This window comes from Eubalaena glacialis, chromosome 2 (genome assembly GCF_028564815.1).
Source record: "Eubalaena glacialis isolate mEubGla1 chromosome 2, mEubGla1.1.hap2.+ XY, whole genome shotgun sequence".
Taxonomy (NCBI): domain Eukaryota; kingdom Metazoa; phylum Chordata; class Mammalia; order Artiodactyla; family Balaenidae; genus Eubalaena; species Eubalaena glacialis.
In genome coordinates this window covers 99,634,750-99,650,021 of record NC_083717.1, presented here as the reverse complement: position 1 = coordinate 99,650,021, position 15,272 = coordinate 99,634,750, and the positions used below count along the sequence as shown (strand labels likewise).

Here is a 15,272-nt window from a genome sequence, read left to right as displayed (position 1 = left end):
GATAAAATGTGATTGTAGGGGTTCTACCCTAGCCATGTTCTCTACTGATCTGTTGCTCTTGGCTTTTGGGGTCATAGAAAGAAAGAGAGGGGGAGAAATGTTGAGGGAGAAGGATTATGGTATATGAGGAGCACTCCTTAGAAGTTTGAACTCACTGGGTTGTAGAATTAGATACAGATTCAGAGACTTCCCCTCCCCCAAATCACTGAAGCTGTGGTAAGAATTAATAGATGCCATTACCTGAAGTTATTTCTTGGTGACTGTACTCCTGGAGCTAAGCAACAATGCAAACATGAAAAAAGGAATTTTATTTTAATTTGAAATGCATTGTGTGAATTTTTTTCCCTACAGCAGATAAATGGTACTAATTATATATTTTACTCAGGCTATTAATAAGTTACTTTGTATTACCTGACTCTACACCTATTGTATCAGAGGTAAGTGGCTGAGGAATAAATTGAGAGACTGGGAAAAGGTAGTCTTCAATTTAACTTTTGCCACAGACAAATCACATGTGGATAAACAAGAGTTAATTGAATATAATTCATAGGAAAAGTCAAATGCTAAATTTGTAAGCATTTCTCCAAGGGTATGGATACTGTAGTCCCCAACCCCCTGAAAACCAAATGAAAGCCCCTTTTGAACCTAGGTACCCAGATGTCGGCCTGGCCTTTGTAATCAAATTGATTGCTTCTGCCCCAGTCATTACAAAGCTCCCATCTCAGGGCAGGACAGTGAGGAGTCGGGCATGAGTCTTGCTGATGGCTTGTCTTTTCCAAAGCATGTCTTGTGGAATTGGGCCTTTAGGGCTGCAGTTTCCTGCACAAACCTTGGCCTCCGCATTTTCTCCTGCAGTCTGGTTTCTGGTTTGGATGCGCCCAGATGACCGGCGTCTCCCGGCTCGCTGACACCCCACAGGAGGTAAGTGTATAAAAGGCCAGAGACCACGGTTGTTCATGAGAGGAGGACTACCTGGCAAAGTGGGTGGTTTCCATGTGGAATACTGTTGAGAAGTGCTCCAGGGCAGGGACTGACCAAACTTTTTTAGTGGTCGAGGCACTTGTCTGAATTTCTTGGGATGAAAATCATTCCCAGCAGGTCGCTGGTCTCATCTGGGTGCAAGGATAAGTCATTTTTCTTCTGCATCTTTTCAACACATCGACCTTGCAATGTGTGCACGTGGAAGCGTCTCAGAAGTGTGACCAGGGTGACCTTCATCATCACCATGGCAATGTATTTTCCCGCACAGGCCCGGGGCCCAAAGCCAAATGGCTGAAAGTACCTGTAAGGAACCTAGGAAAATGATCAGACAATTAGCCAGAGAAGTAAAGGCTAGAGTCATGCATATCTGTTTGATTCATCCTGAAAACACTGTGAGTCAGAATGCTCGGTTTCGGCGACTTGGCCATACTGCTCCTTCGTGGAGAGGAATGACTGTAACTCAGATAAGCCTCCTTCTCCCTCCAGTTTGATTCACCCTTTGTGATATGGACACAACTTCAAACAATCCCCAGTTTTGCTTTTCATGTAAATACTCAACTAGCTCTGTGGGAAGACCACGGCTTTACTGCTGTTCTGCCAGTCATTGAGGCAAAGATTGTTTTTGTGCCAGGCCATATAACATGATGACAAGGACAAATTTAGGCAAAAATGTGGATTCCCTGTCTATTAGTGCCAAGGATCTAAATATTTTTAGTTATACAAATATTTAATGGGACACCTCTGCCTGTCTTGTCCACATTTGTAATCACATAGTGCCTGACACTTAATACACGCTCAGTAAGTTATTTTTGACCAATTGCCAACATGGCGTGGGTTGCTTATATAGAAATGGAATGAATTAGACAACTGGTTTAACTGAGATCATATTTCCATATGCAAATGGAAAAAGGGCGCACAGAGGGAACTATCTGGATAATTCAGGTTAAAAAAATCATTGCCTAGAATTGACATAATGGAGGCAGAATCTCCAGTACACCTCAATTACAGAAAAAGAACAAGCTGAGGCTCTTCTAATTACAAAGTCTTATATAGAATAAGGCCTAGTGCTTGTGGAGCCATTTGGGAGACCAAAGGCCCACTGCAAAAACCAAATCTTTTCTTCTCATTTGATTTCCATCTGAAGCAGAAGTGGATTTCCTTGACTTAGATGATGCTACAGCTGAATCTACATGGTGACAAGGTGATAAGTTTAAATGGAAAAGTTAAGTTTAAATGGGTTGGTTAAAGAAAATTTGCCTCATTTTAAGCAAATTAAGGGCCTGAATTATTCATCTCTTGACCTATTGTGTGGCCTCCATGAAGACATTTCTGAGAGCTGGAGAGCCAGCCTCCTTGGCTTGAGGACAGACATGGTGGCCATGTTCCAAGCTAGGGGAAATGTGTTTTCCTAGTGAGGTGTGAAGAGAATGAGTAAATAGAATGAAATATACACGGTGCAAAGACAGAAACAGAGAGGATTTAACAGTTGACATTTTCAAGAGTGGCACACTCAGTTTTAAGGAAGGGCTCTTACATTCCTGGCAAAGTTTTCAAGAGTAAATTCATTGGGCTTGGGGAAAAACTCAAGTCTATGCATTCTTCCAATATTCAGGATAATGTTAGTCCCCTTTTTCACTGGGTAGCCATCGATGACATCATCCTCTAAGGCTTTGCGCATGACCAGGTCCACGACAGGCTGGTACCGCATGCTCTCATAAATAAAGTTTTCTACCACTTTTAGTTTTTGCATATCATCAATCCTTATGTCTCTTTCACCTGTAGAAGAAGATAAAATAGTCAAAGCTCATGTTAGTTTCAATATATGATCGGTATTAAAAATACTGTACTTTCCATAGAACAGTTTGCTCTTGGTTGAAAAAAAATTTATATCTATAATTCTAATATAAACCAGCAACCTGCGTAAAATATGTTTGGTCCACAGAGTGCCTTATGAAAATTCAGATTTGAAGTCAATTATCTTAACACCTGGGCTTTTCATATTAAACTCTAAATTTCTAGAAAAATAAAAAAGGTAAAATGGGACCCACATTTCCACATGGCTCTGCAGTATCATGTAGACCTACCCAAACTGCTTCAAACATTTATTTATCTGCCGCCTCTGTGGTTCTTGAGTTTTGTCCCCTACTCTAAATTCTAGAAGACATTCATTCCTTCTCTAGTCAAAGTGAGATGGTGAGTTTAATCAGGTTCAAAGAAATTTTCTCTTCTGGTATCCTGTGCAGTCATTTGTCAGAAAATATCACTGATAGTCCCTCCTCCTCATCTCATCAAGAACAACCTGGTGTGGCAGTGTGGCGAGAACCCTCTCTCCCCACCACAACAAAAGGGGTGCCTCAGATCAGCCCTGGGTGAACTGGGGATTGACGGATCCCCCCGATGTCTCAGCTTGGCCTCACACTCGTCAGAGAGGTTCAGATTGGCAAACTCTCAGAATTGGCAAAACTTCAAAGCATCCTCAAATGGGGCAAAACTTCAAAGCAGAATTGGCAAAACTTCAAAGCATCCTCAAATGGGGTACCACTTCTGCAGAATCAAAATCAACCCAGGGTCCTGAGGCAGCTCTGTCTCCTGTGCAACTATGTTATTCAGGAGTGGTCTCACTTAGTCAGAGAGCTCTAACCACCCAGCCCCTCACATACTGCTCTCTGTACACTTAAGAGTTTAATGGGGTGTGTTTATCTGGGGTGGGGAGGTAGAGGGTAGAAGATGGAGTAGGTAACCAAAGGTGTACCCTTGGAATTAATTACCAGGCATGCAGGTCTCGAGGGAACACGTACACATGTGCTAGTGGTTGTTTGGGCTTTCCATCTGTGCAGAGGTCTGTTGAAGCATCAAGGGAACATCATGGGGCACAAGCACTTTTCACCTCTCAAGGAAATTGTATTAAAGGTTTATGATCTCAAGAGCAATTTCCCCTGTGTTGCCTGTACCCCCATCATTCTGTGACTCTCTCTCTCACTCCACGGAGCTTGTTTCTTGAATTCTCTTTTTCTCATGAGACTGAGAGCCCCAGGACTGCAGGGATGGCACTGGCTTGTTCACCGCAGTGCCCTTGCACCTGGCACAGAACCCATAACCTGAAAAGGGTGCTTGAGAAAATGTTCCAAAATTTGAAACCCAGATGTCATTCTGGCTCCTCGCTATCTACCTTCCCAGGCAGTGGCCCTCCTATGGCAACGCGTCTGCAGAACCCTTTCACATATTTAATCCGTGTATGAAATTTCCCCTTGTCATCTATTTCAAGGAGCACTCAAATGGTTTTAAAGATAAATAAGATAAAAAGTTTTTAATAATATGATGCCTTTCTACAACAAAATAGGTTGTGTCACAGGGATTCTGTAAAGTCAAGAAAGAAAAATCTATATCATTACTGATACCTCTTCGCATATGTCTGAAATGTGTTCCTAAAGAGATTACTTATGTGAAGCACATTCCAAATAATGCATTCTGTTTTCTCCAGAAAGTAATTCTGACTTCTTCTGAACGTGGCAGTGTCTCCAGGGAAGGGTGGGGATATCAGAAGCAGTGGCAGAGTGATGCTGAAGCAGAGGCAGAGGAGGGAGGGGGCAGAGTTGGGAAGAGCTGAGCAGGGACCTGGAGGCTCTCCTGCAGAGGAGGAGGAGAGGGTGGAGGAGGGAAACTGATCGCTCCCCTGCCTCTGCTATCATCACCCTTTCCTCCTCCCTCTGCCACCACCTGGAAGAACGGGCTGCTTGAAACCCAGCAACACTGCAATAAATGATAGCCATTTCCCTGGGTGAAAAAAGCCTTTTGTCACTGATAAGGTAGCAAATCCCTGTGGATGATCCCATGTTTTTTAAAACACAGACAAATAAAACCGCGTATATGTGTTTATGTGCCCATCAGAAAAGACCTTGAAGAATACACATCAAAATATTAATAGTGATTCCCCCTGGGGAATGGGAAGGAGAGTGGAAGGGATCAGGAGATACTACTTTCTGCCTTATACATCTCTCTATTACTTGAATTTTTTCCAATGAGCGTGTATTTTTTTATATCAGAAGAACACAGAAACCTGTCTGGCATAATGAAAATATGACACATTGACTTGCTCTATTGTTCTCTGGGTGGATTCTAATAAAGATTTTGACATAAGATTCTTAGGACCTAGAAGCTGATATTCAGAAGGAATTGTTTTCTAATCTCTATTGTTTGCTTGATAAATTCTTACCAACAACAGTCTGGATTTCCTTCATTATTGCCTCTTCAACTTGGGGGTGCTTTGCAATGAGAAACAGCATGAAGAACACGGAGACAGACATGGTGTCCGGCGCTGCGATCAGCATTTCCAATATGCACTGGTTCACATTCTCTCTTGTCAGGTCACCACGTTTCTGAACAATTGAAACGAGGAGAAACATTGGAAAAGTGAAAGGTTCAAAACAGGAAGGAGGGTGGCACTCAAGGATCAACAGACCTCAACAATATGAAATTACAGAAATTACAAGTCTCTGGATTTGACAATGGACATTTTCATTAATAATCTTCAGCTCAAAGCTGAATAATTTAGACATTTATCTATGTATTTAGTGTCTTTTCACTCCTCGGTTTTCATATTTTATATTGTGCAGACACAGAGAAGTTTAAATCTTAAAGTTCAGTCTAATCTGATTGTCTAATAGTGCGCAGTTTGGGTTGGGCATTACAGAAATACTAAACCAAATATTTAAAAACAGAAACATGCAACAATTAACAAGAGGAAATTTTAAGACACCTATACACAGTCATACATATATGTTGTGTGGGAATTACGGTTAGTGCAGGTCTGTACCTCGGCAAAAATCAACTCAGTGGCAAAATCCATACAGTCTTCCAGTTTCTCTGCTGTTGAAATCCTCTGTCTTTTTTCTTCTGTCAGAATTTCCATGGCATCCTTCAAATCCTTGCTGGAAATAAAAGTAAAACTATAATCTACTTGTACTCAGTTAAGACACCTAAAAAAATGGATTCATTTGCCATTTGTTTAAATAAAACAATCTGTTTAAGTTGAAGCCATTAGTTCTCATGAATAATTGAATTTATACTTAATTCTTTGCAAATATCCATAAATTACATATACATTACACTTCATATTAAGGAACCGGAGTTAGCCAAGATGTCTAGGAACTGGTAGCAAAATCAAGGCTGTAACCTATAGTTAAAGGTTAAAAACTGTTACCGAAAGGCTAAATCCAATATATTTTTTAAAGTATTGGCATGATAGAGAAAGATGCATACTGTCTTTCTCACTTGTATGTGGAATCTTTCTCACTTACATGTGGAATCTTTAAAAAAGTGCAAGATTATAGATACATGGAACAGATTGTTGTTTACCAAGGCAAGAAGTTGGGCGTGGGAGCAAAATTGGTGATAGGGATTATCAAAAGGTACAAACTTCTGGTTTTAATAATAAGTCATGGGGATGTAATGTACAGTATGGTGACTATAGTTCATAATATTGTGTTGCATATTTGAAGGTTGCTAAGAGAGATCTTAAAAGTTCTCATCACAAGAAAAAATTTTGTAACTATGTATGGTGACAGATGTTAACTAGACTTTTGTGATGATCATTTTGCAGAATATATTGATACAAATATTGAATCATTATGTTGTACAACCAAAACTAGTATAATTTTAAATGTCATTCATACCTTAACAAAAAACAAGTATTGGCACACTGCAAGGGTATTGCAAAAGAATTTCTCTAGGTCTTTACTGCTCTAGGTCATAGGACATATTACCTAGTTCACTAACCATTGGCAAATGTTACACAGAGAGGAAAGTTGCTAAGCTAATTTTAAAGAAACCAAAGAGAAACTGTTATACAGTCTCATGCAATAAGTTTGTATGGGCCTGCTGACCATACTGAAGCTAAACTAATGACCAAGTTTAACTGCAGACCAATAAGACTCTTAAAACCACCACAAATTCTGACCACAGTGAAGAGATGAATTGTTTATCTTGTTGATTCAAGTCACAATAAGCTCTGGTAGAAACAAAGAGAAATGTTTGAAGGACCAAGTGTCCAAATCATCCACCTGATACTCATCATCCACTTGAGAATATATAAAGCAACATCAAGCTGACTTCCTGGAGACTAATATTACTGAATTTCAAAACACACAAACAGGATGAAGTTAGCTCTTCAAACAAGTTTGGGAACTTTTAGGGAGAATTTAAGATAGTCAGGGACATCTGGGAAAGATATGAACAGAGGGATGGGGAAAGCTAACATGTTTACTGCCTACTATGTGTCATGCTCTGTGCTGATTGCCCTACATAGAGGATCTCATTAACCTATATTGCCACCACGGAGGGTATGTTATATTTTACTTCAAAGAACTTCCCAAGGACATTTGGTTACTAAGTGGTAGAGATAGGATACAAACCAGGTCTGTCTACCTTTAGACCCCCTGGGCTTTCCACTGGTGGTTAGAGGTGGCAAGTATAGTGGCTGGCAACTTACACTCTAAAAACCCACTGATTATCCAATAGGCCATTGGGCATTTGTCTAGTCTTCTGCTAGACTAGTCTGACACCAAAGCAAAGCCATTTAATGACAATTTTAGTATCCCCCAAGATATAAGATGCATAACTAAACAAACAACATATCTTACAAAAGTTCATCATGAAAAAATTCTCTTGCATCTACTGTCAATTCTGACAAATTGAATTAAGTTAAATTCATTCAGAAGCAACACAACAATAAAATGATTTATGTTTCCATTTTTCCAGACATGCAAAGAGAATTTTGACTAATGATAAGGATAGGTTTGGCCAACCCTTCTCTTCAACTCAAAATGCACAGCAGTGTCCTAGTTCCAGAGATGGAGCTCTCAGCCTCCTAGGGGAAAATTGCCCTGGGCCAAAGTCTTCCTTTCCTCTGTGGTCTGGCCACATGCTGCCAAATTGCTGTAAGAAGTGCTTCACCAGCAGCTTAACAGCTCCCTGTGGTTCTGGAGAGGAGAAAGCTCGCCGAAGAGGCCAGCAATAACTAAGACACAACACAGATCAATCCAATCTCAGCAATAAATATTCCAAAATATGTTACTTACACAGACTTTTCATACTTTCTGCATAGCCAAGAAATCTTAAAGAAGATGTCTGGTTTGAGAAGGAGAGCTTGCCATGCATCAAAATAACCCTGGATTTTAACCACGATGGCTCTTTCTGGAAAAACAGAAAAAGATCAGAGCAGATGAGCAAAACTGTGAGCCCAAGAATGGTACATTGCTCAGAGAAGATCCCCTGTAGACTCTCCTACCATCTGGGACTCTAAGCAGGGCAAGGTTCCAACTCCAATGGGTGTTTCAGCCACATGAATGCCACTAAACAAATCAACAGTAATTTATTCTGCTTGGCATCTAAATTGGCTACGTTAACCAGAGATTTGCCGGTTTTCATGTTTGCGTCAGAGACACAGCCTAGAATGTCACATCCTTCTCCTTGGCTGAGCCACCAGCACCTTCTGTTTTCCTGACCGTGGGAAATGAGAAGTAATTAATGCTGTTATGGCCTCAATTCTGGCACCTGGAAAGGCAAAAGGCCTCCCCACTCTGTTGTTTATATTTCGGTTCAGAGTGTGGAATTCATCTTGGGATCTTCAATGCCTTGTCCTGAGTCTTGTGCACAGTCAGATCTTAACGGATGTTCTTGAATTAAATTGAATACTAGAGAAAAGAAAACCCCTGCTTTTTTTCAAATTATACACAACAGAAGGGAAGAGACATATGCACATGCAGAAACTGCAGTTCATAGAAATGAAGAAGCTTGCCCAACAAAGCAGAACCAGTGTGGCAAGAAGTCCCTAGGCTGGAGCCTGGTTCTATCTAACCTCAGGGCCATGTCCTTTCCTCTTTGGTGCACTGGGTCCCTCAGGCCAATTGAGAGTTTAATAAGGACCCGGTGAGCAGAGGGAAATACACATGAGTCTGTATGGGTTATGCAGGTTCTTAGACCACAGTCTGCATCCATAAGTTAACAGAGAGCTGTACAATTCCCTTTACTTGATCCCTCCTAAGAATCAAGGCTAGTGGGGAACCAAGGAGCCGGGACTTCTAAAATAGGTACCTATCATACCTTAGGAGAGATGTGCGTGGAACAGGCAAACAGGACTTTCAGAGTCCCCGTGTGAAAGGGGATGAGGCAAGAGGCTGTGACTAATGTCCTCAGAGTGAATGGGGCTCCCATCCTAATGTCAATCAGATGGGGTTCCTATGACTCTGGTAAGGAATCATTAAAGAGCCGGGGAGATGAGGTGGGGAGAGTGGAGCAGAGAAAGGGAGGGCTTATCACTTGTCTGCTTGTCCAAATGTGGTCAGTCAGGGAGCAGGTGTGATAGCTGGTTTGGGCAAGTGTGAAAATCGTGTCTTGTTCCTATGCCTGTGATGGTCTTCCCTCAGATCTGCACGTGGCTTATGGTCACACTTCATTTGGAATTATGTTCAGATGCCCCTCCACAGAGGCCTTCCTGACCACTCTTTCTCTCCACAACAGCTTCAGCCTCACACTGACCTCCCCCTTCACTTTCTAGCCCTTTGCCCTGCTTTGTTTTTTTTTTTAAGGCACTTATTATAGCCTAATATATTACTAGATAGATAGTTGTTTACTGTCCATATACCCACTGGGATGTAAACTCTTTGAAGGCAAGGACTTCGTCTTGTCCACTGGTCTATCCCCAGAACCTAAGCCTGGCATGAAATAGGCAATCAGTAAATATTAGTTGAATGAATGTATGAATCAATGAACACTGCTAGAAATCAAGTCAGGAGAAATTACATTAAGCTGACAGCAGCAGAATTTAATGCATCCACATGATTAATGTTTGTTCTTTTGTTGGCGGTAGAGTTGCATGTATGTGTTTAATATTTGTTTCTGTAATATAGTGAGGAAAGCAGTTTCTTGAGTGAGACATCTTGCCAGGATTGTTGTAAATGGTAAGTGACAAAGTTTATGTGAAGCAATTTTTTATACTGCTTGGCACATAGTAGACACTAAATTAATGTTAGTTATCATCATCATTTCCAGCAGCCTCAGTACCCTTATCACCGTATAGATAGAGTCAAAGTTTTCATACCTAGTGGCTTTGAGGGAGAGGTATGTATGTGCATTTATATGTATGTGTAGATAGATAGATAGATAGATAGAATGTGTATATGTGTTTGTGTGTGTGTGTATATATATATATACACACACATACATACATATATACATGTATATATGTATATATCATGCCCAAAAGAATGGTTGGTAATGGTTAAATACATAGGTTTGGTGGTACGATATATTTATGACCAAATCAAATGATCACATCTGTTAAGTTTTAGCTGTGGGTAGAATCCTATTTCCTAGAGCAATGAGGCGAGATAGATACAAATGAAATAGAAGATGGCCCCTGCTATGGATATTTATGATCGTATAAGTGAACAAGGCAGACATACCAGGAACAATTTTTAGGAATACTTAGAATGGTTTAAAGAAGAGCAGTGTACAAAAGAGCACATCTTTACTTGAGTCTGTTATCCTTCTCATGCCCTGTTTAATAAAGGGCCCAATGTCAAGTCACAAGAATGAAAATTTCAGTACCGTCCAAGGGGATCCCCAGGAAGAGCTTGTTAGAGGTGTCCAGCATGATGCGCCGCATGAGGGTCAACACGTCCACATAGCCCAACTCGTTGCGGACCTCCTCCAGCCTGTCCAGATGCTTGGTGATGGAATCAGCACAGACGGTCACCATGCGCACCAGGCCGGGGCCAGACAAAGCTGAAGGGTACACGTCAGAGTGAGCCGCCTCCAACTCCAGGGCACACAAACTATCAGGCAATTTTGGTATTTTGTGTTTGAAGCCTAATTGTCCACATTTTTATTATGGGTGGAGATTTTCATATCCTTCTTTATACTTTTTCTGTATTCTCTTAATTTTCTCCATAGCAGGTTATCACATTTATGGTTAAAAATGAATGAATAAATAAATAAATATATTTAAAACAAACTATTCAAAATTAAACTTTTCTTCATATGATGACATATCATTTGTGAGATTGCAAATGAAATATTTAGTACTTATGATCATAAATCACCAATCAGCGATTTTCCATATTTATTATATACCTTTCCCTCTAAAGACAGTTTGGATTTGGTCAGGGTAATATTTTTTGTTTCAGTGGGTGGCAGAATATTGCTATAGAACTATTCAAATTGGATCTTACCTTTTTGATCTAAGGTGCTTCCTGTTTAATTATAGGTCATATGTGTAAAATGCTAGTCTTCTAAATTACCAAACATACCCTTCTCTTAATATCAGTTTCTCTTCAATCTACATCCAGATTTATTGTACTTAGTCAATGTCATAACAGCAAAACAAATCTTTGTTGTTTGAGCAGTCTTCCTCACAGGACTGGGAACTCTTTTAGAGCAGTGACAACCTGTTAGCGTTGTACTTCGAGTCTGTAGTACGTGGTGGCTCTCGATATATTATGTATTTGTCAAATAGAGGAATGAATGAATGAAACCCGGTACAGTGAACTGGCTCTGATCTCTTACTTTGCTCTGCTCCTGACCATCTTAGCACTAGTGAGTCATGATGGTAGGTGGTCTAACATGAGTTTAACTCTTAGAATCCTTTCTCTCCTTGTTCTAAGTTTAAGTTTTCTTTAGGAGTAATTGGTTTTTTTATGTCTTTTATTATTCAGACTTGCTGTTAAAGTCAGAGTCCTCCAACAAAACAAATCAACTGTGCTGCAGAAGCCCCTGATGTCACACTTTGCAAATAAGAAAGGAGACCTGGTGAGTGGTCCTAGAGTCTAAGCATTTCCACCCATATATAAAAAGGAAGTTTGGGTTGGCAGCATACTTTCTGACTTTAGGAAGGACTTGGAGATATGAAAGGTGGGGATGCTGTTTCCTGGGTGACTGTTACATCCAGAAGTGGGACAAATGATTCCTTCATGAATCAATCCTTTGCAAGGAAGGGATGGCTTTGATTATCACTCCCAGGCTGATGTATGATTTGCCTCTACATTCAAGAGCTTGAAGCCACATTTCAAACATATAAACAGAATGTAATATCACTGAAAGGGTCACAGGCCAAGGAATGTGGGCAGCCTCTAGAAGCTGGAAAAGCCAAGGAAACACTTTCTCCCTAGAGCCTCCAGAAAGGAACACAGCTATATCAGTGCCTTGATTTTCGCCCCATGAGACCCATGTCAGACTTTTGACCCATCAGACTGTAAGGTAATGAATGTGTGGTTTGAAGCCACTAAGTCTGTATCAATTTGTTAAGCAGCAATAGGAAACGAAGATAGTGGAATCTGTGCTAGAGTTGTGCTGAGTCTTGGTGATGGGCAGCTCTGTGGAGGGGGATCACCACTAGACTAGGACAGGCATAGTTTTTCCCTGTCTCGGCAGCCACACAGGAGGCATCTAGGTTCACTACAGAGGCTGGCTGGAGGGAAGAATATCCATGGTCCCTGGTCAGACCTACAACCCATCTAGCACCAGAGTCCATCAATGATAAGGTTTCTAGTACATGACCATCTTCTCTGATGTTAATGTCAAAGGTTGGTCATGTTTATTTCCCAAAGCCTTCCATTCCAGCAGCATATAGTAAAGAGGGAAATCACTAGATAAGGAGGTTTGGGGTCCAGTTTCTGTTCATCCATATCTGGCTATGTTGCCTGGGGGAAAAATCACAAGCTCTCTAGAAATGTACTTGCTTAAGTATAAAACTCAGAGGCTGGAAGAGATGACATATACAGCCCTTCTAGTTCTAAAATTCTCTAATTTATTTGCAAATTGCTTTCTGTTAAAACATCTGGGAAGTCAGCCAGTGATTCAGCAAACATGTTGGCTATGTTAAATCAAGGATATGACTGACACACTAATTGACATACACACTAATTGAAGTGACCTTAAGTATGTAGGGTGCTAATTCTTTTTTACATCCATGAAATGGATGTAAAAACAGAAAGAACAAAATGGAAGTGGTTAAATATGTGGGCTCTGGGGTCGTCTTCTTTGCTACCATTTACTAATGGTGGAAATTGGGTAAGGTACTTAACCTCTTTATCCCTCAGTTTTCTCATTTGTAAAATGTAAGTGATAAGAGTATTCACCACACGGGGTTGCTGTGGGATTAAAGTATCAAGTGTTTAAAACAGTGCCTACTATGTAGTACATGTATAACGAATGTTAGCTCCTATTATTTCAAAACTGTGAAGGAGCAGAAGTTAAAAATGATTTTAAGACAGGCATATTCATAGACAGACGAGCAGACTATACCCAGCACCTGAATACCTTTTGTAAAGAAAGGTCGAACGGCTTTCCAGAGTGCTGGATTATTGTTAAATATGATGCCTTTCTCATGCATGCCGATGCACTGCAACCCAAGTTTGCTGCCGAATCGGGATGTGTAGTGACTGTGCTTCATTATGTGGAACATACTCGAAGACCTGCAGAGAAAGCAAACCTTGGTGTTGATTTTTAAGGGTCCAGAGAACTCACGGTAATGAGTTTGACTACCAGTTGGCTCTCATAGCAAATGCATGTTGATCTTGACAAAATGCATAAATTCTAGCGTTCAGATTAAATAAGCACTTGTGTTAGCACAAGAACCTCCTTCGACAGTTGAAACATTTCTACCTACTAGCTCCCTGTTTGAGCATCACTAAAGATCAATACACACACACACACACACACACACGCGCGCGCGCGCACAGTTATTCGTTATTTCCCCTTCTTTTTAACTCCTAGTCTCTAAAATATTACCCACTACTGTGGTCAGAGCTGCAAGGCTGTAAGAAACTGAACCCTCCACACCACCATATTCCTGAGAGCCTCCAGCCCCCAAGCAGCCCCACTCCAGACAGTGCTCCCCATGTAGAAGTGAGCCTCATAATCGGAAGTTGCTGGAATGATTGAAGTCTTATCTCTTTAGTTTTGGAAGCAGCAGTCCTACCTTGTACCACCCATCCCACAGAGGCTCTAATCAGGCCTGGCCCTTCCAGGGGAGTATCATTCTAGGATTGAAGGGCATCTCCTGGGCACCTCTGGCCCTGGGCTTGGCTGGCTGGGCTGGGCTGGGCCTGGAAGGCTCTCTGTGGTGGTGACAGCAGCTGTCTTGGGGCTCTGCATCCATCATGATTCATCAAGGTCTCCAGGGTCACAGAGTTCTCCCAGGACATAGGACGCGCTGAGCCATTAGATAGCCCTTGCTCTGGCAACCCTGGGACCTTGCCAGGAACCCAGGCTTCCTTGAACTTCCTGGTTCCTCTTCCACTGCTCTGCCCTCTATTCCCACCCCCAGGCCCGGCTTTTAAGGCCTGAGCTGGGCCTTCAGAGCAGCTAGGAAGGAGCAGGCAGCCCCTCCCCACCCATGTCATCCTTCAGGACTTGCTTCCTGCCCCAAATTCCAGTCTAATTGGGGCATGATAAGGCAATGAGCATTATAACATGTTGTAAAATCCTAGCTGAAGACGTCATGGGGCCTCCATGTGTGAAGAGAATATTGTCTTCTTAGGACAGTGGTACAGAATTCTTCTGCAGAGGAGCTCACTTTGGTGCGAAGATGTTTTATTAAGACTGCTTATAAGTAAGGCTATGGCATTTGAAGGAAGAGCGGATAATTTGAATAATTGAAAGGATAGGGTTTTCTATGTATAGTATCATGTCATCTGCAAACAGTAACGGTTTTACTTCTTTCCAGTTTGTATTCCTTTTATTTCTTTTCCTTCTTTGATTGCTGTGGCTAGGATTTCCACAACTTTGTGGAATAAAAGTGGTGAGTGGGCATCCTTGTCTTATTCCTGATCTTAGAGGAAATGCTTTCAGCTTTTCACCATTGAGTATGATGTTAGCTTTGTGTTTGTCATATATAGCCTTTATGATGTTGAGGTAGGTTCCCTTTATGCCCACTTTCTGATGAGTTTTTTTCATAAATGGATGTTAATTTTTATCAAAAACTTTTTCTGCATCTATTGAGATGATCATATGATTTTTTTTTAATTAATAGTAATCTTTTATTTATTTATTTATTTTTATATTTATTTTTGGCTGTGTTGGGTCTTCGTGTCTGTGTGAGGGCTTTCTCTAGTTCCGGCAAATGGGGGCCACTCTTCATCGCGGTGCGTGGGCCTCTTCACTATCACGGCCTCTCTTGTTGCGGAGCACAGGCTCCAGACGCGCAGGCTCAGTAGTTGTGGCTCACGGGCCTAGTTGCTCCGCGGCATGTGGGATCTTCCCAGACCAGGGCTCGAACCCATGTCCCCTGCATT

General features: G+C 41.3%; 1 protein-coding gene across 1 annotated transcript in view; it reads right to left on the bottom strand.

Annotated features, from left to right (window-relative positions):
• Positions 1 to 1,044: 1,044 nt before the first annotated feature.
• LOC133085201 (aromatase) overlaps positions 1,045 to 15,272 on the bottom strand; it is a 31,894-nt gene continuing 17,666 nt past the window's right edge. Inside the window, exons 3-9 of the mRNA XM_061182133.1 lie at positions 13,297 to 13,451; positions 10,588 to 10,764; positions 8,058 to 8,172; positions 5,795 to 5,909; positions 5,195 to 5,357; positions 2,516 to 2,757; positions 1,045 to 1,293 (exon numbers count right to left, since the gene is read on the bottom strand). Of these exons, the coding sequence (XP_061038116.1) occupies positions 1,045 to 1,293; positions 2,516 to 2,757; positions 5,195 to 5,357; positions 5,795 to 5,909; positions 8,058 to 8,172; positions 10,588 to 10,764; positions 13,297 to 13,451 (1,216 nt within the window). The remainder of the gene's footprint in view (positions 1,294 to 2,515; positions 2,758 to 5,194; positions 5,358 to 5,794; positions 5,910 to 8,057; positions 8,173 to 10,587; positions 10,765 to 13,296; positions 13,452 to 15,272) is intronic.